The sequence below is a fragment of the Plasmodium coatneyi genome, chromosome 5, assembly GCF_001680005.1.
Source record: "Plasmodium coatneyi strain Hackeri chromosome 5, complete sequence".
Lineage (NCBI taxonomy): Eukaryota > Apicomplexa > Aconoidasida > Haemosporida > Plasmodiidae > Plasmodium > Plasmodium coatneyi.
In genome coordinates this window covers 1,190,204-1,213,784 of record NC_033560.1, presented here as the reverse complement: position 1 = coordinate 1,213,784, position 23,581 = coordinate 1,190,204, and the positions used below count along the sequence as shown (strand labels likewise).

General features: G+C 40.9%; 5 protein-coding genes across 5 annotated transcripts; 2 read left to right on the top strand and 3 right to left on the bottom strand.

Moving 5' to 3' along the window:
* Window positions 1-637: 637 nt before the first annotated feature.
* Window positions 638-5,318, bottom strand: PCOAH_00012230 (Uncharacterized protein; the record flags this gene model as incomplete). Its single annotated transcript, XM_020058032.1, has 2 exons — window positions 638-3,790; window positions 3,942-5,318. The coding sequence occupies 2 exons, from the start codon at window positions 5,316-5,318 to the stop codon at window positions 638-640; spliced, it is 4,530 nt and encodes a 1,509-aa protein (XP_019913402.1).
* Window positions 5,319-7,034: 1,716 nt separating this feature from the next.
* Window positions 7,035-8,517, top strand: PCOAH_00012220 (Bet3 transport protein; the record flags this gene model as incomplete). The annotated part of the gene is made up of 6 exons (XM_020058031.1): window positions 7,035-7,094; window positions 7,306-7,403; window positions 7,543-7,642; window positions 7,858-8,040; window positions 8,144-8,227; window positions 8,354-8,517. The coding sequence occupies 6 exons, from the start codon at window positions 7,035-7,037 to the stop codon at window positions 8,390-8,392; spliced, it is 564 nt and encodes a 187-aa protein (XP_019913559.1).
* Window positions 8,518-8,544: 27 nt separating this feature from the next.
* On the bottom strand, window positions 8,545-9,272 carry PCOAH_00012210 (Uncharacterized protein; the record flags this gene model as incomplete). The annotated part of the gene is made up of 3 exons (XM_020058030.1): window positions 8,545-8,672; window positions 8,866-8,995; window positions 9,186-9,272. The coding sequence occupies 3 exons, from the start codon at window positions 9,270-9,272 to the stop codon at window positions 8,545-8,547; spliced, it is 345 nt and encodes a 114-aa protein (XP_019913471.1).
* Window positions 9,273-17,926: 8,654 nt separating this feature from the next.
* On the top strand, window positions 17,927-20,044 carry PCOAH_00012200 (Uncharacterized protein; the record flags this gene model as incomplete). The annotated part of the gene is made up of 1 exon (XM_020058029.1): window positions 17,927-20,044. One exon carries the CDS (start codon window positions 17,927-17,929, stop codon window positions 20,042-20,044), a length of 2,118 nt encoding a protein of 705 aa, XP_019913506.1.
* Window positions 20,045-20,625: 581 nt separating this feature from the next.
* Window positions 20,626-21,930, bottom strand: PCOAH_00012190 (Eukaryotic translation initiation factor 3 subunit M; the record flags this gene model as incomplete). The annotated part of the gene is made up of 1 exon (XM_020058028.1): window positions 20,626-21,930. The coding sequence occupies one exon, from the start codon at window positions 21,928-21,930 to the stop codon at window positions 20,626-20,628; it is 1,305 nt and encodes a 434-aa protein (XP_019913478.1).
* Between the last annotated feature and the right edge of the window lie 1,651 nt (window positions 21,931-23,581).

Here is a 23,581-nt window from a genome sequence, read left to right as displayed (position 1 = left end):
AAATCAAATAAAAATGGAAGAAACACAAATGGGTAAAATAATTTCTCCGATATGATGGTACTAAGTAGGTCGGTTGTAAGGAAAAGTACAAAGCGGTATTATTTATTTTTTTTCTTTTGAGACCCCGAAGAGGCCCCCAAAAAAAAAAAAAAAAAAATTAGTCTTTATGCCCCCTTCAAAGTCGCTCCAATTAACGGCGCCTGTGCCAGCGCGCAACGGAAAAAACAATCATTTTAATGGAAAAAAGAAAAATCACAAAATGGAAGGAAGGTATACGTGCTTCCAAAACGCAACGCGGAAAATTCATTGATATAGATACGCATGCCAACCACGTCGAATTGTATAGCATCCTCCCACGCGGTTAAAAGGGAAAAATAACTTACGAAAAAAAAAAAAAAAAATTGTCCCCATTTGGGATTCCTTGGATAAGACCAATTGGGCCACATTTCGTACCATCGCATGCCAAAAAGAAAAATAAAAAAAAAAAGGGGAGGCTTCTACCCCGCATTTTCCCCATTCATCACTCCATTGGGGGAGTAGCCACTCGTGGTGATTGCCCTGGAGGGGAAAGGGTTTTGTGAACGGAGAACTGAACGTGCAGGCACATCCGTTTGGTAATTCCCCCCTCGGCGCACCGTCACGTCAGCGTGTCCACCTCCAACAAAATCAGTGAGTGGTAATCCCCACAGGCCACATCGAGCAGCGTTGTGTTTACGATATTTTCAGACAAGTTAAATCCCAAGGGACACTTCCTTTTCGTATGATGATACGTGAAATAATTCCACAGACAAGACCTCCTTCTTTTAAAAACTTTAAACTTTAATTTAACCTGTTCACAATCAAGCAATCTGTCACATCCATTTTTCTGATTTAAAAAATTATCACTTAAGTTATCGATAGTTTGCAGTATCATATTTCTGAAAAGTTTTTTTTTATTTACGCATGTGGAGCTTTTGCGCCGTCCCTTTGCGGGGGGGTTATTACTCTCCTTTTGGTCATCCCTTTCGTTATTCTTCCCATCCGTTGTGTACTCCCTGCACATCTCAGCCTTTTTTGTCCTCCTCACGATGGAAAAAGAACCTACCATGGCATTGTTAGCTCTTCCCCCTTCTTGGCCACTCGAAAGGTTGTTATTACAGCTACTACTTCTGCTGCTGCTCTTGTGTGAAAAATGTTTGCCACCATTTTGTGTGTCCCACGCACTGCTTGCCTGTTTTTTTTTACCAATGGGGTAGTACTCCCCAGGTTCATCGCACAGGTTGGATTCTTTATTTGACATCCCTAAATGGGCTCCGTTTTGCGAATTGTGTTCCTTCTTTATTTCTCCCTCGTTCGATGAACTGAACGAATTATCCTTCTGTTCCTTGCATATCGGGGGGGTGCTTTCCTTCTTCTCTTTATTTTCCCCTCCGGGGGCACGCTCTTGGTTGCTTACCTCCGAATCGTTTGCATCTCCATGTGTACCGAGGTTGATTCGCCCCATGGAGGCGTATGTCTGGTGAGAGCTCTGCGAAGGTTGGGGTGTTGTACGGAAGGAGTCCCGTTTACCATCGGTTCGGTTACCGCTAACGTGGTTGCCATGGGTTTGGTTGCTGCTAACTCGGCTACTAACTCTACTGCTCCCTTTTTGGTTACTGCTGACGTGGCTGCTCACACGGCTTCTACCATCTCGATCTCCGGAAAAGCGATCCTCAGAGGAAGTGAACTTGCCCCGGCTGTCCCGCACTGCCCTGTTCCTCCTCTTCCTTAAGTTGAAGTGGAAGATGTTGTTGTTGTTGCTGCTGGCCCGGTCGCTGGACGATTGCACGTATGAGATGGACTTCCTGCTCCTACTTCTGGATGTGCTGCAGTTCATCGAGTTCAGCTTGTAAGCCGTTAGCGAACTTCTGTTCCCAGCAGTGGAATCCAACATGAGGGGACACCTCTGCTGGTCTATATCGTTGTAGAGTAGACTACAGTTAGTGACGCTTTTTTTTATTTTCCCGTGCAGCTTTTTCAAGTTTAGCAACTTGTTGCAGTAGCTAATCTGATCCGAGTACTTCTTCCTCCTAGATATATTTAAAAAATTGTGCTTCTTATTCCGTAGGAGAACCTCATTTATTAGCTTATTCTTGTGCAGGCAGATTGGGATGCTTGTCTGCTTGCAGTTACTGGGGAGGATAATGTGATGGAAGTCCGACTTGCCAATGATAAAAATATTTCTCTCGGGGATTTTATTACGCAAAACGTCTAAGGAGCAAATGTTGTTTATGTAGTCAATTTTTTTTTTGTTTAAAATACGATTAATTGATGGAGAGGAGGTTAAAAAAATGGCAAAATTCTTCCCCATGGCTACCTGAAATATTTGTAGTAAATCCACTCGGTTCAGGTTGTTGTTATTGCTGAGGAGGAGTGGTTGCAGGATCTTACTCACTCGATCGGCATTCCTGTTAATCGCTGCTTCATCCGTTTTTGCAGCAGTATGCCCCCCTCGAGCGTTAAAATTGAGGTAATAATTACTCTCCTGATTGTACACATTACTCACATGGAGGGAATTATTTATCAGGTAGACGTTCTCCCTTGGGTGGGTACCCTCACCTGCAATGTGACTTTCCCCTCCTTGGGATGGTCTGCTGATCAAATGAATGAGGTCTCCATATTTGACGTAAAAAATGTTGTCTCCTCCTCTTGTTACGACCTGCTCAGAATAATATTCCAACAAATGGGAGCTATCATTTTTCAGAAGAATGTTGTACCTGAACTTGTCTCCCACTTTTTCCGCTCCAGTTGAGATGGCACTGCTGGGTCCCCCCTGCGAGTCCACACTTTTCTCATCGATATACGTAATCGGCGCAACGAATGCCGTGTGTGTGCTGGAGGAGGTAATGCTCGAAATGTACAGGTTACTTAAACAGGTTATCTCCGTAACAATGGTGATGTTCCTGTAGTATTCGCTACCTCCACAGCAGGCCATAACATACGAACAACTATTCTCTTCCTCTTCTGCTTTTTTTTTTTTTTTTTTTTTCTTCAAGTAGCCCCATATGTACACAGACTTGTCCTCCGTCAGGCAAAGGCTATGGTACTTACCCAAACTGACCTGAAGGACATTTTTATTTTTTATCTTTACATTTCTCGGGATATTTACAAGTTTGTTACTTTTTTTGTACCTCCCTTGTTTGTCCTTATGCATTTCTTCATCTTCCACGTGTAACTCCTTGGATGTAAGTTTTTTTTTTATATGTTCTCCCCCCTTTTGTACCATTTCGCTTATCCTTTTCAGACTCATCATGCTTATATTTTTTCCCCCCTTACTGCACGTCTTGCACACCTGTGCCGCTTCTTCCCGCTCTTTCCTCTTCACTTTTTCAAGAGCATAGGAGTTATCTATCTGGCCAAACTTGTTCCAGCCCCAAATCCACAGCTTCCTATTTGCGTCGATCAAGGCGCTGTTGTACGCCCCGCAGGTGATGGAAATAACTGGGTGTGCGATATTCGCATAGGTCTTCTTTGATGAGAAGAAAAAAGTGTTCGTTCGTCCATAGCGTAGGTGGCTATTCTGCATCCCCCGTTCGACAACCACCAATGGTAAGAGGAACGGCCTGCTCGTGTGGGACACCTTCCTGTGGTACCCATTTGGAAGCCCTAACTGCGCCTTCTTGTTGCACCCGAAGGTAAAAACGAACCCGTCATACGTGAGTAGTAACGTGTGGAACGACCCTAAACTTATGTCCTTCACTTTATGCCTATATCCGAAATGCTTCAAGGGAACTAATTTATGTATGTAGGGGGACAGCACCGTCTTCTCGGTCTTCATAGGGGAGAAAATGGCCCTTACGGGAGAGTCTTTTTTTTTTTTTTTTTTTCTCCCTCTTCGCGTTGTCCTCATCTTCCAAGTTCCTTTTCAACATGCTTAATTTCGTCCTTCGATAACAGGTATGGATTGACTTGTTCGGATTAACGCCGAGCTGCCCGTAGCAGTTCAACCCCCACAGACAGACAAACCCGTTTTCGCTAACCACCCCGGAATGGTACTTCCCGCAGTTTATTATCTCTGGGTTGAAGTAGAGGTAGTCCTCCCCCTGCTTGTTCCCTCCATCTACCAAGTGCCTATTACTGTTGGGGCTATTGCTTGTGTCCATCTGTTTTAGCATGTCCACTTTGCGTTGGATATCCGCTTGGCTGCTTTGACGGACTCCTCCCAAAGCAGAACTGCCACCACTGCCTCCTATTACATATTCACTCGTTTTGAAAAAGTCACTATACTGATGGATCCTTCTTTGGTAGTCCTTGTCCTTTTCATTTTCAGAAAAGAACCTTTTCTTTTTCTCCTCCATTGCCCCTTCTTTGTATCTGTTTCTTCTGAGATAGTTAGTGCCTCTACTAAGGCTGATCCGGACGCTCCCTGTCCTCCTATTCCCGATGCTGTCCTTTTTCCTGCGCAAGAATAGCTTCCCACGTGATTCCTCCTTTATGAGGCGCTTTCCATTTTGCGTATTTCTGTTGTTCATTTCTTCCTCACTAGTGACGCTTCTGTTCTTCCTTCCGCTACCGCTCGTTGTAGGTCTATTTCCTAGCAAGTCGTGCACATTCCCTTTGCTCATGCTCTTCCCAACCTTTTCATCATTTTTTAATTTCTTAATCGTGGAAATGTTAAAGTCGTTCGGGAGTCTGGTCAGGATGTCGTTGTATATTTCATTTTTGCTGAGCGTGTTATTCGACTGGCAGTTGTAAAAAGAGGAGTTGTTGTTCCGCCGCTTGATTTCCCTGGCGAGGTCGTTATACCTTTTGCGTCTTTCGGGGGTTTTCTTCGCTTCACCATTAGGAGCTTCTTCGACAACTGTTTCGCTGCCGCCATCATTTCCGCCAATCGTCTCACAAGCTATGGTTTCATCACCACCTGTTTGGCGGCTCCTTTCATTAGCAGGGTACCTCTTACTAATTACCACCGTGGAGAAATCTACTATACCAATTTTAACGTTCTCCTGGAACCCTAGTTGGCCAAAATTGTTGTTGCCTAAACAGATCAGAATCTTTTTCTTTTCCGTTTCTTTGTTATGGTCTGATGAATATTTCGATATGTTTGATATTACCTCCCATCCATCTTCCCTGGAGAATTTTTTTCTCTTGTTTAGCATGGACAGCTGCTCCAGGATGCTGAATTGGGATGCCGTCTTCTTCTTCGCGTCTCCAGCAGAGGCTTCATCCCGCGTGGTCAGCTCATTCCTATTTGCAAGATCATCCCTAGTGATGCGTTCCTCACTGCCGCTATTCGTGCCGTCCCCCCCACGGATGCTTTTGTTTGTCTCCCTCTTATCCCAATTTTCAGGATCGCCCATTTTGCCAAACTTCTGCTGTGTCACTTTGGTACATCTGCCCCGTTTTCATCCAAACACTATTGACCCTCCGTCCAGAGGATGGAAAGTGCATGTATCTTCCCCCTTGCTGCTGTGTATCTTCTTGCGAGGTACGCAGTAAGTAGCAAAAGCTTCACCAGTGTGAAATGCTACTGAAGGGAATTCTTTAATTGACGAGGAAAGACACAAAGAAGCTAACCCTACAGTGTGTGCATATAAATGTGCACCCGTTCGTGATTGTTAAAGCGGGTCAGCTGCCCCTGTCCTTCCCCAAATGGAACAACGTGTGATGGTTCTTCCTGTAAAAATGTTTGCACAGAAAAAAATTGTTTAATTTTAACTTTTTTATATTACCCAGTGTTTGCGGTGGGCTGTCCTGTCCACTTGGCCTGCTCTCCATGACTCGACTGGACTTAACTTTTTTTTTTTTTTTTTTCGTCCCAACTTAGTGAACGTGGTTGGGGAGCATTTTTACAACGTTAGAACAGTCGCGGTTACTTCTGTCACTTGTTACATTTGCCAATTTTTGGGAGCAACCACGGAGGAACATTAAAAAAAAAATTTCAATTAATTTTGCAGCAAAGTTACATTCGCCATTTTGCCGCATCCGTCTACTGTTTTTTTTTTTTTTTTTTTTTTTTTATCTTTTGTTTACTTTTTCAAAGTACGGCGCGGGGAAGAGGTGTAGCGAAGAGCAACACATTTTAAAATAGCGTGCCATGCAGGTCTTTTTTTTTCTTTTTTAACCGCAAACTTGTGTTTACAACTGAGGCGAACAACTCCGCTTCGGGTTTCGTTAAACGAGCGAAAAAAATAAAATGAACAATTTTTTGCAAGTTCAAATGGGTATACATTTAGAGGGTTCACCCGTTTGTGGATAATATATTTTTTTCTTCGATTTGGGTGAACCCCCGTGTGCAAGTAGAAAAAAATGGGAAAATGGGATGTTGAACGGGGTGGAACCAACATATGCGCTGCAGACGGTACATGTATCGGGTCTGACTTGAAATGGATGAATTGGAGAATCCGTCCTTACCTATTAGCGGCAACTCACCTTTGGTGTGCTGGTTGAAAAGAACGATTCCTCCCTTCACATGTTTGGTCGCCTCTTTGGAAGAATGAATAACGAGGGAACACATCAGAGTTACAACCACAAGGGACGGTGTGCCCCAAAGTTGGCCTCTTTACGCTGGGCGCATGTGGAGACGAAGGTTGCTCCCACGAACAGTTCGGTGAAAAGGCCTCACATGTGTAGGAAAAAGGGTGCGGAAAAACCGGGTGGCAAAACAGGGGAATACCATCAAAAGAGGACATAACACACACACAGACCATATTTGTTGGAGACTTTCCGTGGTCCTCACCGCCGTGCCTGGAGGCAATTCGGAAGACACATCAAGCACACGTGCGTTATCTTCGCTGGGAGAAACTTTTTTCTGTACATTCGCAACAGCACCGTTAAGAGGAACGTGAATGCATGGCGGGAGGAAGGCACCAACGTTGTACCAAATGAGCAGGCGTGGCTCGCAAAAAATGATTAAAAAAAAAAAAAACAAAAAAAAAAGGCAAAGTAAACAAAAGCAATGCAATGCTAGGCTAGGCCATGTAAATCAAACCAAAGCGGTATTACCAACACATGGCCGCGAAGATTAAGCCGCTCTGCCGCAACGAATTTTTCCCTGCCCACGTTTCCTTCCCAAAATGTCGAAAGATAAATATCAAAAACAAGGAGATGCCATCTTTGCCAAACTGGAAAAAGTGGTAGGTCTCCACGGATGGGAAGATTTTCCATTACGATCATTTTTCGTCCTGCCCCACGTGAAAGTCACATACGGGAGGGACTGAAAACGCCTCAATGAAATGACGCCCTAAACGGGAACGAACACACCTACACGCCTACACACCTGGCAGTTGTTCGTACCTTTCTACTTACACCAAACAGCATCATCAAAATTCACCTTTCTCCTTGTAGAACTCAGAGCTGCTCTCGTTGACCTATGGCGCTCTCGTCAGTCAACTTTTAAAGGACCTCGAACTGGTGGACGAAGTTAATGAGCAGTTGGAGAAAATGTAAGTGGGCCACCGCGTCCATTTCTATAAACGTAAATGCTTCCAGCGAGTTTATCTTTTTTTTTTCAGTGGATAAGCGATGCGCTAGACGATCGATGAGTAATGCTCATTTTGTATAATCCTCTTTTCCACCCTTTAGGGGAAATAACATAGGCATACGACTGATTGAGGAATTTCTGGCCAAGTCGGACATTTCGTTTTGTGAAGACTTTGAGGAGACCGTGGAGGTCATAGCGAAGGTAGAGATTCCGAGGGGCAGTAACCAGTTACGCAGACGGGGTGTAACTAGTTAACGCGAAGGGGCTGCTCATCAAATGGAAGTTACACACACATGCTCGAAGGAGGGGGTTTCACTACATTAACGGTGACGAACAACATATGCACGCATCCCCCCTACAGTTGTGTAGAAATATATACATACGCACTTTTCCGTCGACGTGTCCCCCCCATGCAGGTAGCATTCAAGATGTTCCTCGGCATAAGCGGCAACGTGACATGCGTAGACAAAGAGACGAATGTGTACTCCATAACATTTGACCGGAACCCGCTAAGCGATTTTGTGGAGCTTCCCAAGTCTTTGTCGTCCCTGAATTATTGCAGCCTGCTGTGTGGGGTTATCCGGGGAGCCCTCGAGCAGGTACGGGTCTCGGCACGGCTGCCATTGGGAGAAGGCCATTTTTTCTTCCTTTTTTCTTTTTTTGCTTTCATTCACTTTTTCTTTTTCCTTCCCACCCGCGCAGATCCGCATAAAAGTGAACTGCTACTTTGTGAAGGACATGCTGAAGGGAGACGACTACTACGAGATTTACATTCAGCTACTGGAGGTACGCTGGACGAAATTGCACGCAAATGGTCTATTATAAATATAAAATGTATTCCCCCAATGGGCGCAAAGCTTTTCCCGTATAACTCCCCCACCCCGCTTGCTTATTTTTTCCCCCTTTTTCCAGGTTATGAAGGAAGAAATTTTAAATGACGAAGAGTCGTGAAGAGTTAAAATTGTGAAAACTTTTTTTTAAAAAAAAAATTTTTGGTAGGCTTATGCAAAAGTTAGCCTCCACCATTGGAGCGGCAAAAATAGACTTCACTCATTTAGTTGCATAAGCATTTTTACAAAAAAAAGAAAGCGTTTCCCTGTGTGTTACGCCTTCTGCGCATTTTTTAGTTCCTCGTAACAGCTGTCAAAGTAACCCTTTTTAATTTCTACCAACTTGATTATCTTAAACGGAATTAGGATGCTCCCGCAGTTTCGTGTGTACGTTTGGCTACCTTCAAGAGGGGGGGAAATAGGGGCGTACAAAACAGTGTGGATATCGTTCCCAGATTTGCCTCATGAACAAACTTAACATGTATGCACATGGGTGGCACAGTGTTAACAGTGTCTGTTCTGTGTCGAACTTTCCCTCCCTCTATCTCCACATGCACATTTATTCACGTGCAAATGGAGGCATCGTACCCCTACCTGTGTAGAGCTCTTCGCAGTTGGTGAGAAATAAATTGTACTTGTCCACATATGCCAGGGCTCCAAAAAACTCCCTGTTGTCATTCACCGTCACTTTGAAGTTTCGCCCATAGCAATTGTTCATGATCACCTGCGTGGGTGAAAAAAATGGTAAAAAAAAAAAACGTACATTGGGTAGGAGTACACAAATAGGTGTAAACAAAACTGGCGTGAAAAGCATCCCCCCCCAAATAACACAAATGTAAAGGAACGAAAAAACGCATCGAAATAGCAGCGTTATAGTGACCATTCAAGACCACTGCTATAAGTAGCAGCTTTACCTCTAGCAGCTCCCTGGACGTTTCTACATTCCCCTTCCCCTTTAGTAAGTCATTTTTATTTTCTTCAGGGGCTGATGAGAAGTTCATTTTTTCCAGTTGTTACTGTAGCCGCAGTGGGGCGAATAAGCAAAAACGACAAAATTTGTCATGTCATTCCCCGCTGATCACCTTGCTAAGCTAAACGTGTTGGAGGATGTTGGGGCGAAAAAAAAAAGATAATAATCCAGCTAGCGTAAAAATGACATTAAAATATCAATCATGTTGGAAAAAAAAAAAAAAAAAATTCCGTTCTCCTCACCTTTTCCATGGCCTAATATTACATTACCACATAAATGCGCACGCGTGAAGTTGTGCAGACCAGCTACGCAGTTCTTGCGGTGCACAGAAAGGTGTATACTCTCCTAGTGGTATACACCCCAAAAGGCTTATGCCTCAATGACGAAAAATCATTCGTCACACGCTCCTTTTTATTGTCACTGGTTTGAACCTTTTGGAAGGACAGCGCGATTGGTTGAGAAAACAATTTTCATGGTCTGCGTGGAAGCTAGGCACCATGGGAAAAAAAAAAAAAAAATCATTCCGTCCATAAATTTTTATGATAGGAATATTCTACAAAAAAGTATATGTACACCTTTTGCCATTGTGCTGTTAGCACATTTTCGGTGAAAAGAAAAGTACCCTAATGTAGAGTACTATCTTCCATTATTTGATTTGATTTTTTTTTTTTTTTTTCCATTTTCCTTTTTTTTTTCTCATCACTCTTCGCTGTATTTTAGTGTATCTCATTTTGGACATTAGCTTAGCCAAACGTGCGTTCCCACTTGCAATGTTTCCTTCCAACGAGTGGCATACACACCGCGATGTTCTCTTATATAGCAGTGGTTTGGTGCTAACACGGTACCCCCTACACACATGTTCGCATTGACGTGGGTAACTGTGTGACGGTCTGCATTGTTGTCAATAATATGCAACGTTATTCTACGCCTTGTATGTTCCATTTTTCACGTTTGGGCTGTCACCCCCCATTTGAACTGCCAAATATATCTGCTCGCAAACCTACCAGTGAGTTCACATTCACAGGGGAGGGGTGCACAGTATAACTACTTAACGCATCATTTTTTAACCCGCCCTTTTTTTAATATAAGCATGTGTATGCGGTCCACCTAGTTCCTCTTTTTGTTAAACGAAGGAGCGCAATAAAGGAATGTTCAATAGAATCATTACACACAGGTGAAGAAAAAAAAAAAAATAATAATAAAAATTTTCGGTCAATATTTCCATATCGTAATGATCAATCAATCAATGCATGCTTGCTGGTTTTGCTTTTTTTTCGAACCACTTAGTTGACGTACGCGAGTGGGCTACTTTGTCTCACCCTTCATTTGAGTATAGGTGTATTGAACATATTCGATTATGCACAAGTGTGTATATATACAACACATGCATGCATGAACTTGTTGCTTCTTGACTTGCACTCTTTTTCTCCCCCTAGGCAACCTACCTCTAACCATTTCGCCAAACAGAAAAGAAAAGAAACAAAGCATAACAAGAGTTGCGCAGGAATAATACGCATTTTAACAAAGTGTGTCATTCTGTTCGCAACCAATTTTACGTGTTTAAACATGCTTTTATATATCCGTTGTCGCGTGTGAATGTGGCCTACGAATTTTATTATTGCATGAGTTGCGAAGGTTGCATTCATTTGTTCGTTTGTTAATTTTTTCACCCGTTCACTCGCTCCATTTGTGAGAAACATGCGTTATTTATAAAAGTGTAACGCATTTATTGTGTTCACATGTGGTCCCGTCCTTTGGCCTATTAAAACCACTAAACTCATTTCGTTCACGTTGCCATGTCTAAAATATGTTTCTCTTGACCACAAAAAAAAAAAAAAAAAAAAAAAAAATTAACCCAGTTTTGACAATATTATGTAACTCTTTTTTTTTTTTCCCTTGCACTTTGCATTTTTTTAAAATAAATTATACTTGCATTTGCCGCCTTTTTCATTCATTTTAACAATTCAATATGCTGTGAATTCCACTAGAGTAGTGTCACTACAAGTGCGCAAATATCCGCACATAACACACATGTGTGTTTATAGAGTTTTGCGCGAAAGTTCCCCCCTCTTAGCAATTTGCTAATGGGGGAAAAGTTCTGAGAAAGAGTACTACCCAGCAATGGGCGCTCGGTCACGCACTGCAAATTGCAAATCGTACATGAAAATCGCAAATAGCCACTCGCTCATGCGAACATAACACTTTTGAAAACGCACACCTTTGTGTACACATTGCCCCCCTTGCTGCATTAAATCCGTTAAATGCACGACTCAAAGAGTCCGCTGCGAAAGCAAACCAATTGTACCAACTGGGCCAATTATGTGCGACCCACACCAACTGCAGAAACTGTGCAAACAGGAAAGGATTTACACTAATACCTGCATTATGTAGAAATGCGTACTGAAGCAGGCACAAAAATGACAAGTGGATGTAAAGCTGTGTGAGGCAAATTCGTGCACACCTGTAAATCAGTTTCTCCCCCTAAATGAACGAATACCTTCTTAATTGCGAAAGTGACACACGAATGGTTTTTGAATTGTCATTTCCCCCATACGTTTAGACATGTTTGCCGTGTGTTATATGAACACTCCCACAGCTTTACCCCAACAGAGCGTTATTTTTTTTGCTAATGGATGTATAAACATATATGTGTGTACAAAACGTTATGCGCGATTTTTTAACACATTGCGTATGCTCACCAAGCTTGGCGAGTGACCTTGGGGCATCGCCTTTTTTTAAACCCATTTAATGTATACTGCTACGCTGTATGCTTTTCATGCATTGGCGTAAATTCTCACCGTTTTTTTTTTTTTTTTTCCTCCCAATCGATAATGTGTTTGGATAAATGTGCCCCCAAAACGATTTTCCCGCCAGCGCTGTGCCTTTTTCGCTTATGAGGGAAGACACTATAAAAAGGTTGCTATGTACACGCGAAAAAGTACTTCTTCATAGCGCTTGTTCGCGGTTGGCAAAGCGACGTACGTATTTTACCGTAGCAGCACGGAGAGCACTTTACAACTTCTCTGCCGTTTTATAAATTTTTTTAAAATTTATTCAATTATGACGCGTGTTGGTCGTACTTGAAAAAAACATCCACCTACACTCGCTTCGTACCAACCAATTGAATCCTTCCTCCACATTTTTACACATTTTCGCATCGCACAGGAAAGCTATGATGACCCCCTTTTCCCAGGAGGGATGTGTACATATGCATATACCTACTGCGCAGTGAGCGAAAACTGCCTGATCAAGTCAGCTATACGTACTTATAACTAGCCAATTTATTAAGAAAAAAAAAAACAGCCAAAACGTAATGTTACTTTATTATTTATCACCTTCTCGTGCATTCATTTGTGCATCATACTTTTTCGTAACAGTGTTCACCATTCAGCGTGACCCCTCCGAGAAGTTGTGGTTGCCCCCTTTCTCAAAATAGGCATAAATGGAACATAACAGCAATTTAGGGGCATATGTATAAGTTCGTACTATAATATGTACATATATATATCTACATAAATACGAGTAATGCCTGCGAGTAGCCGTACCCGAGAACGCGTGAACAGCGTCTTCGTTTGCCACATGAGTGAATGGTCACAAAAAGAATAAAAGTTCGCTTTCTACATCAGGATATATTATGCTGTTGATTTACGGAAAGCATAAAATGACGAACGATTCACGAGAATAATACATGTTGGTTACGTATTACCATGGCCTAATAATACTGCTTAAACAGCGAGTCGTTAAACGGTATGAAAGTATTTGTACTTTTTATTGCCCCTATGAAACTTACATAATATACGCGAAAATTTTTTAACATACGAACGCGGATCGTATAATTTGGTGCATATGCTCGGGTGAAAATACGCATTATATTATTATGCTGCTATTCTGTACATCGTTTTTTCAACTTAAGCGGTAGTTTTTTTTACAGGTGTTATAGCTGTGCGCAATGTACTGTCGCCATATAGTACGCGATGTACGTACGCAGTATTGTCACGTACATATACGAAAACGTGTACATGTACGTAAACGTTTAGCATATACGTGAACATTTATTGCGCTCATGTACAAAATAAGTTTAACCCATGAAGGTGAATTTTTTGCCACATAAAAAACGCTGTACGTACGCAGTACTGCATATATATATACATATTATTATATATAGATATATATATGCAATATTGCGTAGCAATTTCGTGGCCCCCGCGCGGCAATACGATCGTCCATATGAAAACATTTCATCATTTTGCCTGAACAATTAAAAAAAAAAAAGATGATGCAGTCAATTTTTTTTTTCTTTTTTCTTTCAGAGCAATAAAATTCATATATTTTTTTTTTTTTTTTTTACTACAGCTTAGTTTAAGAAAAGTACGAACAGAAAAAAAATATATAATTGCTGTTATTGTTTTATATATGATTATATTTATAATTCCATTTTTGCTAAGAAAGATTTTCAGTTGTATAATTTTTTTTTAAGTTAACATTTATGTCATTAATTTGCTGATAAAATTATACAAAGATATATGTATATGTATATGTAAATGTATATGTATATACGTATATATGTACATTTCTTGTGTTAAACGAATTTAGCGAACGTACAAAATTGTATAATATATGTTTATACATTCACATTTATATATATGCGTATAAACGTACAATGTAGCATATATGAAGAGCGAAGAAAACGCAGAAGTTTGAGACAATTTATAAATCAGAAGCATTTTTTTAATCTTTTGTTTTTTTTTTTGTTTTTATTTGTATATATTTTTATGTATATATTATAGTGTATGTAACAAACATGTACTTATAATGCAATCGTTGCAATCTTGTATTTCAGTCATTTATACGTACATGCACAAATCATCACCCATTTTTAATAAACTCCAGTTAATTATATAATACCCCTTTTTTTTTTTTTTTTTTTTATCGTTAATCTGAGAGGGTTTTATATTGTAGAAAGGGAAAGCAATTCCATTTTCATTTCCCTCGTTTTCCATATTTCCCCATCCGACAACGTTCATCCCTACGTTTTTTTCTTCACCATGGTTGTTATTTTATAACTACAATTGTTATATTATAATTTTTATTGTTCCCACGTTTGTATTTTTATTGTAATTATTATATTTTTTGCCTCTCCACAAGTTTGGACAGTGGTGTATTATCCATATATCGATATATGTACACTCACGTATGTCTATATATGAGTAACTATACCCCCCCACATCGCCATTAGTATAATTAATTTTTTTTCCCATTGTCACTTATGTGTGACGTGCAGAATTGTCCCATGTTTTTATGCCCCACCTGCATTTAATCCTTTAGGCAACCTTTGTGTATGTTTACAATTAGGTACAATAAGGCTATGCCATACGGCCACATACGCATATGTACTTATTAGTTCTTACACAAATGAGACATATGACGATATATGTATAAGGGCATACACCCCTTAGCCATCTATCTGTTTTTTTTTTTTTTTTTTTTTTTTTTTTTTTTAAATAGCTAATTAAAAAAAAAATTAGTTTTTTTTTTTTTTTTTTTTTTTTTGTACATTCTTCTTATTAATACGCGCAGAAGAAAGTTTTTTTACATTTTGTGCATCCATACATAGCAATATCGTGACTGCTTTTTTTACGTCCGAGCGAGTTGCTGTGCATGTCTATATGCATATGTGCGCGTGAATACACCCCCACGTGTAGAGCAAAGAATTGATTACTTAGTTCTTTGTTATGTGGTGGGCATCTGTGTGTTTGTATACACATATGTAATGTACGTGCTTACGACGAGCACGGCACATTTTATTTGCTCTCTTCGCAAAGTTTGCACTGCGAAAAGAGAAAAGAAAAAAAAAACACTTTTTTCTTTTTTTTTTTTTTTACCCACCCCCTTTTTTGTGTGAATTGAGGTTTTAAAGAGAGCCCACATAATAGCGCGTTCGGGATTGGCCGTCTTTAAGTGTGATATCTTTACCACTTAATTTTTTTATTCTGTGGCCCGCACTTTCTGTGTAGACAAAACGCGTATCTTTTGGTATGCATATGTGTGAGTGGAGAAAATATATTTTGCATTATTTTTACACCAGCATTTGAATGAACAGACGACGTGTTGTGACGAATGTTTTTACATTAACGATCATTTTTTTTTTTATTTTAAAACGTGAAAAGCATTTCGTGAGAGAAAAAAAAAGTCGCATACACAGTACATGTACGTCTGATTTGAGATCTATTTTTTGTGGTGGCGTAAAAGTCGTAATACCGTGGCTAGCAGTCTCCAGCTCGAGTAAACGAGAACGACTGTGAGGGTGCAGACGTCAAACGTGTGTGCCTCTGTGCTACACAAGCTACTTATGCGTGTATGTACGTACGCACGTATTTGTGCGCGCATGTAGAGACGACTCCCCTCGTGTATACCCACACATACGTAGGTCAAAATGAGAATTTTAATACTTAAGCATAGTGGTGTCCCCTGTGTGAGAAGTAAACAAATGATTGTTTCAACCTAGCATTTATGTGTGTGAGACATGAGTAACCTACACCATAGTTACAATTCGTGAAGAATGGGAAAAAAATAAATAATAAAAAAAAAAAAAAATAAAAACTTATAGTGTGTGATCCTTTGGCAGATATATTATTATACCATGGATTGTTAAGTGGATATATTTTATTTCTGATAGTTATTAAGCAAAAGGCTCACGAAGAAAAAAAAAAAAAAAAAAAGTACATACATACATGCGTACCTATATAGATACATAATATATGCATATACATACACAATAAATATGTACACAGAGTACATAATACATAATTCACACTTGCGAACTTAACAAACTACTGAACCAGCACACAGTTTGCATTCCCCCATGTGAGTCAGCATAATGCCACCCGTACTCATTTAGAACAATTCGAAAAAGCATATTTGAGAGATACATATTTTAATCATGTGATCACTGCGCCACAATTTGCCAAAAAAAAAAAAAAAAGAAAAAAATATTTATGAACAATACATCTTATACGTTTACATGTGCATAGATGTGAACATTTATTTGTAGCATCTGAACTGTGCGATTAACACGCCAAGCCACGGATATACCTTCGCGCGCGCGTTTGAATATTCGCTTATGCCAAAGCGTGAACTGAGTTTTTTCCTTTTCGTATGAATGCGTAAAAAATAAAATAAAATAATAAAGAATAGCAACCGTGACAGTCACAATTGCAACCGTATTGCAGCGTGCAGAGTATGTTATGATAGAAGACCTCCCCTCACGCCGTGCTGAGGTCACTGCATATATACATACACATATATATACATATATATGTACACCCAACTGGAACGCCTCCGTTGGACAAAAAACAGGGAGCATAGAACTTTTATTTATAAACGACGCAAAGGTTCCCACCACAGGGGTTTTCCTTTTTTTTTTTTTACCACCCCTGTGTAATGCATACATGTGTATATAGTGCACATTTTTATTTTAGTACTTAAATGTTTCATTTTTTTTTTTTTTAAATGCGATAAAGCGTTGACAAGCTTATCTGAGAAAAGCGACCATACTAATTTATGGGCATCGCAAGAGAAAGGAGAGTCCATATTAAAAAAAAAAAAAAAAACTTATACATGAGTGTTTCATTTTCGACAATCATATCAACGTCGGTTTTGCTGCATTCACTTTTTTTTGTTTCATTTCGTTTATACAGTGTGAGCTACCTGCACGCGCGTGCTTCCCTTTTGTGCAGGAGCAGATCGTAGGTTATGGTTTGCCTTTTATACCCTTACCAGTTGTGCAACTTGCAGTGGAGCACTCTTCCATTTTTTACTGCTTCCCAACAAGTGTATTTGCTTGAATAATTACAAACAAAGCAGAAAGTTTATGTCACCAGCCTTGGGCACCACACAAAGCCCAAATCTGTGCCTACATGGGTGTACTCATATATGCATGCACATTTATACTTATGTTGTGTGACTGCTTATCAGCTCACTCTGTGTAGACCCACGCAGGTGTGGCAAGTGACTCCACGATAAGTACTCATACCCCAGGTGCACGCGTGCGCGTAGTATGTATACCTCTTTCGTGAGTTTTAACGCACACCTTCATTATTTACAATTTTTTTTTTTTTTTTTTTTTTCGCCCATTTGTTTTTTAAATAAATTTTAATAATTAAACTTTATAATAATTAAGTTATTTTGAAGACGACACGCGAAGGGCGCGGATGTACAAAAGCTTGCTTGCGTGGAAGTTCTTGCCAAGATCATCAGCACGCGGTCGAGGTTGCAAACATATCTGTGCATCCATTTTGAACAGGAGAGGACACGAGCAGGCACAAACAAACACGTATGCACATTTTTTAAATTGAAGTTTGAGGCCACATTTGTGCAATTTGTTTCCCCCTTTAATCCTTTTTTTATTGTTAATACGAAGTGTGTGCCCATTGCATTCGCATGGACCGCACCTATCCATCCAGCAAGAAATCAATTGACGCACCTACCAATCGAGCCATTCATATTTCCGTCAATTTCGTTGCATATTTATTTGTACGCACGAACGAGACGGTAGGAGAGAGGAACCGAGCAGTGCCCCGTTAATATCACGCGAATAACGAGCGCTTTTTATATCCCTACCGCAACGGCAGTGGACGCCTCAACGGAATAAACAGAAAAAAAAAAAAAAAAAAAAACCAACGCACCATGGTAGACCTGTACAAGAAGCCAAAGAACATGTCCATAGGAATGTACTACGGAAAGGACTACATGGGCAGGAGGAGAAATTACAACTACTATGGCTACAGCAATAAGTACGGAGGGTACAACTACTACAACAAGCTGTATAATTATAGGAAGGGGAACTACTACGAAGCGCAACAGGGGGAGAAACAACAGGAGGAGGAGGTTCCCGTAAGCGACCCCCCAAAGGAGGCCAACTGTACAGACAAGACAGAGGGTAAAAAGAGAAAAGCAGAGAAAGAAACGGAAAAGGACGAAGTCGGAAGTAGAGACAAGAAAAAGGAAACCAGCAGAAAAAAGTGCATCATAAAAATACTTAAAAGACCAACCGAGGGAATGAGCAACGAAGAAGGAAAGGGAAAGATCCCCGTGGAAGGGGAGAAGGGCGCAAAGGAGGAAGCGGAGAAGAAAGAACTGCTGAAGGAGGAGCAGAAAAAGAAGAAAAAGGAGAAGGCAAAAGAGAATGAGCGGGAAGGCGCCAAAGATTGCGTCGAAAAAAAGAGCAAAAAGAAAAAGGATGGCGAACGTACAACCACCAAGACCAAAAAGGTAAAGGACGGATTTAAATTTACGTCCACCCAGGAACTGTTTAATTTGCTGCTGAAGGATGTTAAGAATGATGATGAGGACGATGAGATGGCGAAGCAGACGGAGAAGAAGAAAGACACCACGACGAATGGGGATACCGCGAAAGGACCCTCCGAAGGTATAAAAATGGAGAGCGAAAATGAAAATGCGAAGAAAATTACGAAAAGAAGCATAATACCAGATTTGGCTAAGAAGGGTGAAAGGAGCACATCGGGGGTGAAGGATACGCAACCCGGCCGCAATGATGAAGAGGAAAGAATTGACAAGGAAAACGAACAAGGAAAGAGCATTAAGGGAATGGAAGGAAACATCATTAGTGATGTACCAAAGAGCGATAAAATAAATGAAGCGCAGGAAAAATGCCCAAATGCAGCCGGCAGAAGCGGTGATGCCCAAACGGGGAAAACCACAGTTACCAGTGGAAATGTTAAAGAGAGCGCCATTACATTAAAGGGAAAAAAGAACATGACCAGCGGATGCAATAAATACAACAACCAAATAAACGTCGGAAGCAACATTAGCAGGGGAAGAAAAATTAAAAAAATAATTAAAAATGTAGAAAATGGGAGATATTATTACACTGGCAGTAGGAAGGATCTAGCTATAGGTGGCTTCGTAGCAGGTCATTATGTGAAGTACGCCACGTCCAAGTATCCCAATTTTACAACGAGCTGCAATTTTCTAAGTCACTCATCGAAGATGGAGCTGTGCAAGAACAACAGTTTGAATAGCAGGATGATGAGCAACTTGAACGGTGGCATGGGTGCCGGCCAAAGGAATGATGAATCAAAAAGGGCTGGCAAGAAAGGAGAGGAAGAGTCGTTTTTCGCCGTACCTATATATATGAGATCCCCCAAGCCGGAGCAGATCCCCATACCGGCGTACCTGTCAGAGGGGGTCGACGAGGTGGTAACGCAGAACAGAGTACCAGAGGTACAGGGCAGCGTGCAAGCGGACGTCAAAGCGGCTATCGAAGCGGCAGCAGAAGTACACCCCGAAGTGCACCCAGAAGTGCATACGGAAGTGCCCCCCGAAGCGGCGAACGTGCAGGGTAGAAAATCCCCAATCAAGGGCCAATACCAAAACGTAAAGGGAGTAGCCACCCCCAACGGAAATGCGCTTAATAAGGACAGCCAAAACGCACTAAACTTTGCCAAGAAAAATGTAGAAAAAAAGAAAAAAAATAAAACCTTCCTAAATAAAAACTACATGCCATATACTCAGGAACAGAACTACGCCAACAAATACAATTACGATTTTATGAACACAGGAAATGTGAAGAACAACAAAGTGTATAACATGCACTGGTTGCACCCATCCCATGTGAAGACAACCAACTACAACGGCTGCAACCTACACGGCAACGGGAAAAACTTGAAAATGGAAAAATATTTTCATAACAAGAGGTACAAAGTTAAGGCGTACTTGAGCGACAACAACCAGAGGAGTAAAAATTTGAACCCCCTCAAGGAGGTAAAAATTGCTGTGTATTGATAGGGGCATGGTAGGCCAGATAGGGGAGTAGCGACAGGAGCAGCATTTGCCCGATACACTGAATAACCGGTGCAAAGTGGTAACATAAAAATAGGAGAGAAGAAAAATGCCTATTGTGTAGGATTAAAGAGGGGGAAAAAGACCAACTGGAAGGAGAACATTTTTGTTGTATGTGAAGACTGACCCCCTTCCCCGCGCATTCGCGACGCTAGCAGCGTTGGCGAGGATGACGCCCCCCATTGGTCCTACTCGGCATGTGCTATGTTTTTTCCATGTTGCTACTTTTTTTTTTTTTTTTTTTTTTTTTTTACATTTTGTTTACGCGTTGAACTGCGCACCTTAAAAAGACTTGACCAAAATGGAAGCCTATGAAAAATGGCATACGACCACCGCTTCGAAACGAGTTCTACGGAATGGAATACACTGGGCGAACAGCCCAAGTGGAGCATGTACTACACTACTTATACATAGGTGTGCGTTCACGCAACGTGTTTATAAGTTGGCAAAAGGAAAAAAGGTTAATAAACGTAAAAAGGTGCAATGGCGAATTTTTATAGTTTTTCCACCCCCTTGGGCAATTTCTACTTTCCCTGCACGGGTCTGGAGCGCGACGTGGTAATGTCCAGGATTTTCTGCACATTATTTATATACTTGTTTATTTGCGCGTTTAGGATTTCCCAGTGGGCCTCGTCAAGGTGCCTTAAAATGTTGGTCTTCATTTGGACGCTTTTATTTATCTGGTCGATCTTGGCATCGATAACTCCACTTCCAATAGCAGCCACAAGAATTTTCTCAATTTTCAAGGAACTGATATTGAGTTTTTCTGAGATGTGCTCAATGTTTTGCACTTTGGTGTCTTTAAAAAGGGAAATAATGGAGAGAAGGTAAATTTTATTTTCTGCAACTTCAAGGTCGATGTTGTACTTGGTGAATAATTCCTCCCCGTAGTTATTTTTAAAGGCCAGAAATTCATGGATGCTGTATTGGTAAAATATGTTTAGTAGGTGGAAAATGGGTTTATGTTCTTCGATGTTTTGTAAATTCTGGACAGCATCTAGGGTTAGCAATTGGTGGAAGTAGATGTTGTTGTTTAGGTTAATAGCATCTGCAATGAGTTCAATCGTAGCATTGACGGTGGTTGGATGGTTCAGTACTTCAGGTGCTTCCTTCTGAAAGTAGTACACGTGTTTATTTAAATGTTTAAAGGACTCCTCATACTTTTTTAGCTTTTTCAGTTCTTGGGCGATAATCAGATAGATTTGTCTCTTTTCTCTTGAGCTGATATTCCACTCCTTAATCCACTCATCGATGAATTTAATGTAGGGGAGCATAAAGTGGAAAATATTATTTTGTGAGGAAAACTGTAATATAGCAATGAAGGTTGGAAATCTGAAGGAGAAATTCACACTGAAGGAGTTATACAAAAGCTGCAGAATTTTTAAACGCAATTCTGGGAATACATTAAAATTCTTAATGGCCATGATAAAGTTGTTTGTAGCATTGTTCAGATCCTCGACGGTCTTAAATTCTAGCTGCAAAATGGAGATCAGGATGACGAAGTATTCTTCCACCTCTCTGTAGAACTCATTATACGTTTTTACAATTTCCTTGTTATCTATTATGACCTTTATTTTGTTATTTTTTTTTGTCTCCACTAACGTTTCGAAGACCAAGTCGCTGGCCGATAAGAGGAGGGAGAATATTTCCGATCGGTTGTTGCTTTCGGAGTCCTTGTCCTGCTTCTGGTAAATGTTCAGGAACTTCTTAAAGAACACTTCGTACTCCTGGATGTTTTTCTGCTTCAGGATTCCCAGGATCCAGTCCCCGATCGTCACGGCCGTCACCGTCCCTGACAGGTCGTGCGTCAGCTGGATGTACACCGACATGGTGGCGTATTATCGTTCTTTTAGCTTAACAACCTTAGCGCGTTAACCTTTTTGCTGCTTTACCGCTTCGCGAAAAGTTGTTGCTACTTAACAAAGCGTCACTTCGGGATCCGCAAAACTACCTCCTATACTCGTACGCTAAACTAACGCAACAGTTTATCTGGAAAAAAAAAATCACCAGTGCGCCTCCGCAATGATGTGATATAAACTAACGTGACGAATATAAATAATGCTGAGCGTTGTTTCGTGGTGATAGGCCTTCCTATTTATTAAAAAAACTTCACATAAATTTTCCTCTCATTTGCCGTGTCACATTAACGGATTTTACGAAACGCTTCTCGTAACATCATTCCTCCCGCTGGTTGTGCTTGTTTCCATATACACGTATGCGCTATGTGATTGTGCTGGAATATCAACGTGTTTTTTTTTTTTTACTACAATTGATACTACACAGGGTTGGAAAGTTCGCCTCTGTTGTATATATATTAAAAAAAAAAAAAAAAAGCCCCTTAGGGTATTTCATTTTTTTGCCCACTTTGTTTCCCTACATTGGCATAACATCTCCACATATTTCAACTTTCGCCTTTGCGAGATTGGTGCAGTAAAACGGGGGGTACGTAATAAAAAGGAGCGAGGCCCACCTGACGCTTGCTGCGGCAAGGCGCAAAATGTGGGGCGAAGGAGCACCCATTCATATATATACTCACGCATTAACCAGTGCATACAACTGGGCGCGGTAAAAATTACTCCATATATTTATAATCGCTGCAAATTCTCCTGCGCTGTTTTGCCGAGATTGGGAGGTCGGCATGAAGAGGCAACTGTGGCCCTTCCTTCCCCCCCTACTTGATCATACCGATGCGTACGTTTTTGTTTTTTTTTTTTTTTTGATCGTACTACCATCTTATATTTTCTAATTTTTTCATTTTTTCACTTCCCCATTTGGTGAAGTGCAAGTTATTTACCTCTCAGAGGCAGAATAGAATCAGAATAAGGGGGGACCCTTGGAACCACTCATCGTGCATAGCATATGAGGCGACGTTTCACGGAGACCCAGATTCGCTGTCGTCCCGCGTGCAGTATTATCCTGGGAAAAGAAGCACTTCATGTTGTCGTGCGGAATTTATTTTTGTAGTTTATTTTAATTTTTTTTTATGTGCCCTACATGCCATTTTTATGTTCTCTTTGCCTGAAGTGCAATTCTCCTATACGTCCATGCTAGTAAGCGGCACCAACAGCAGTTATCTGCCGAGACAAGCGTTTGTACAAAGGTGCATAGGGGAATTCCCACCGGTACCTATGCGCGTCCTTGGCAACGTCAGAACGTGGACTAAATTTAAAAGTGCAAGCATCGATAGAGCGAACCCTACTGCGTGCCATCCTGTTTGCGTGTCCACCCAGATGTGCTGTGCCAAGTTATTGTTGTCCAAGGGGGGGGTGCCAACTCATATGCGCCATTTGAATAGGCTCCCTCATGGCATTATTTAGTGTTTCTTTTTTTACACATGTGTGAGTACGTTTAAAAAGGGATTTTCTTCCCCGTTTGTCATATCAATTGGAGGAGCCCATTTTATTACACCACCGAGGGGGCGTCCAGCAGAGAATCCTCACCATGTCATGGTCTACGTCACTGTCAGCTGGTATACATGTC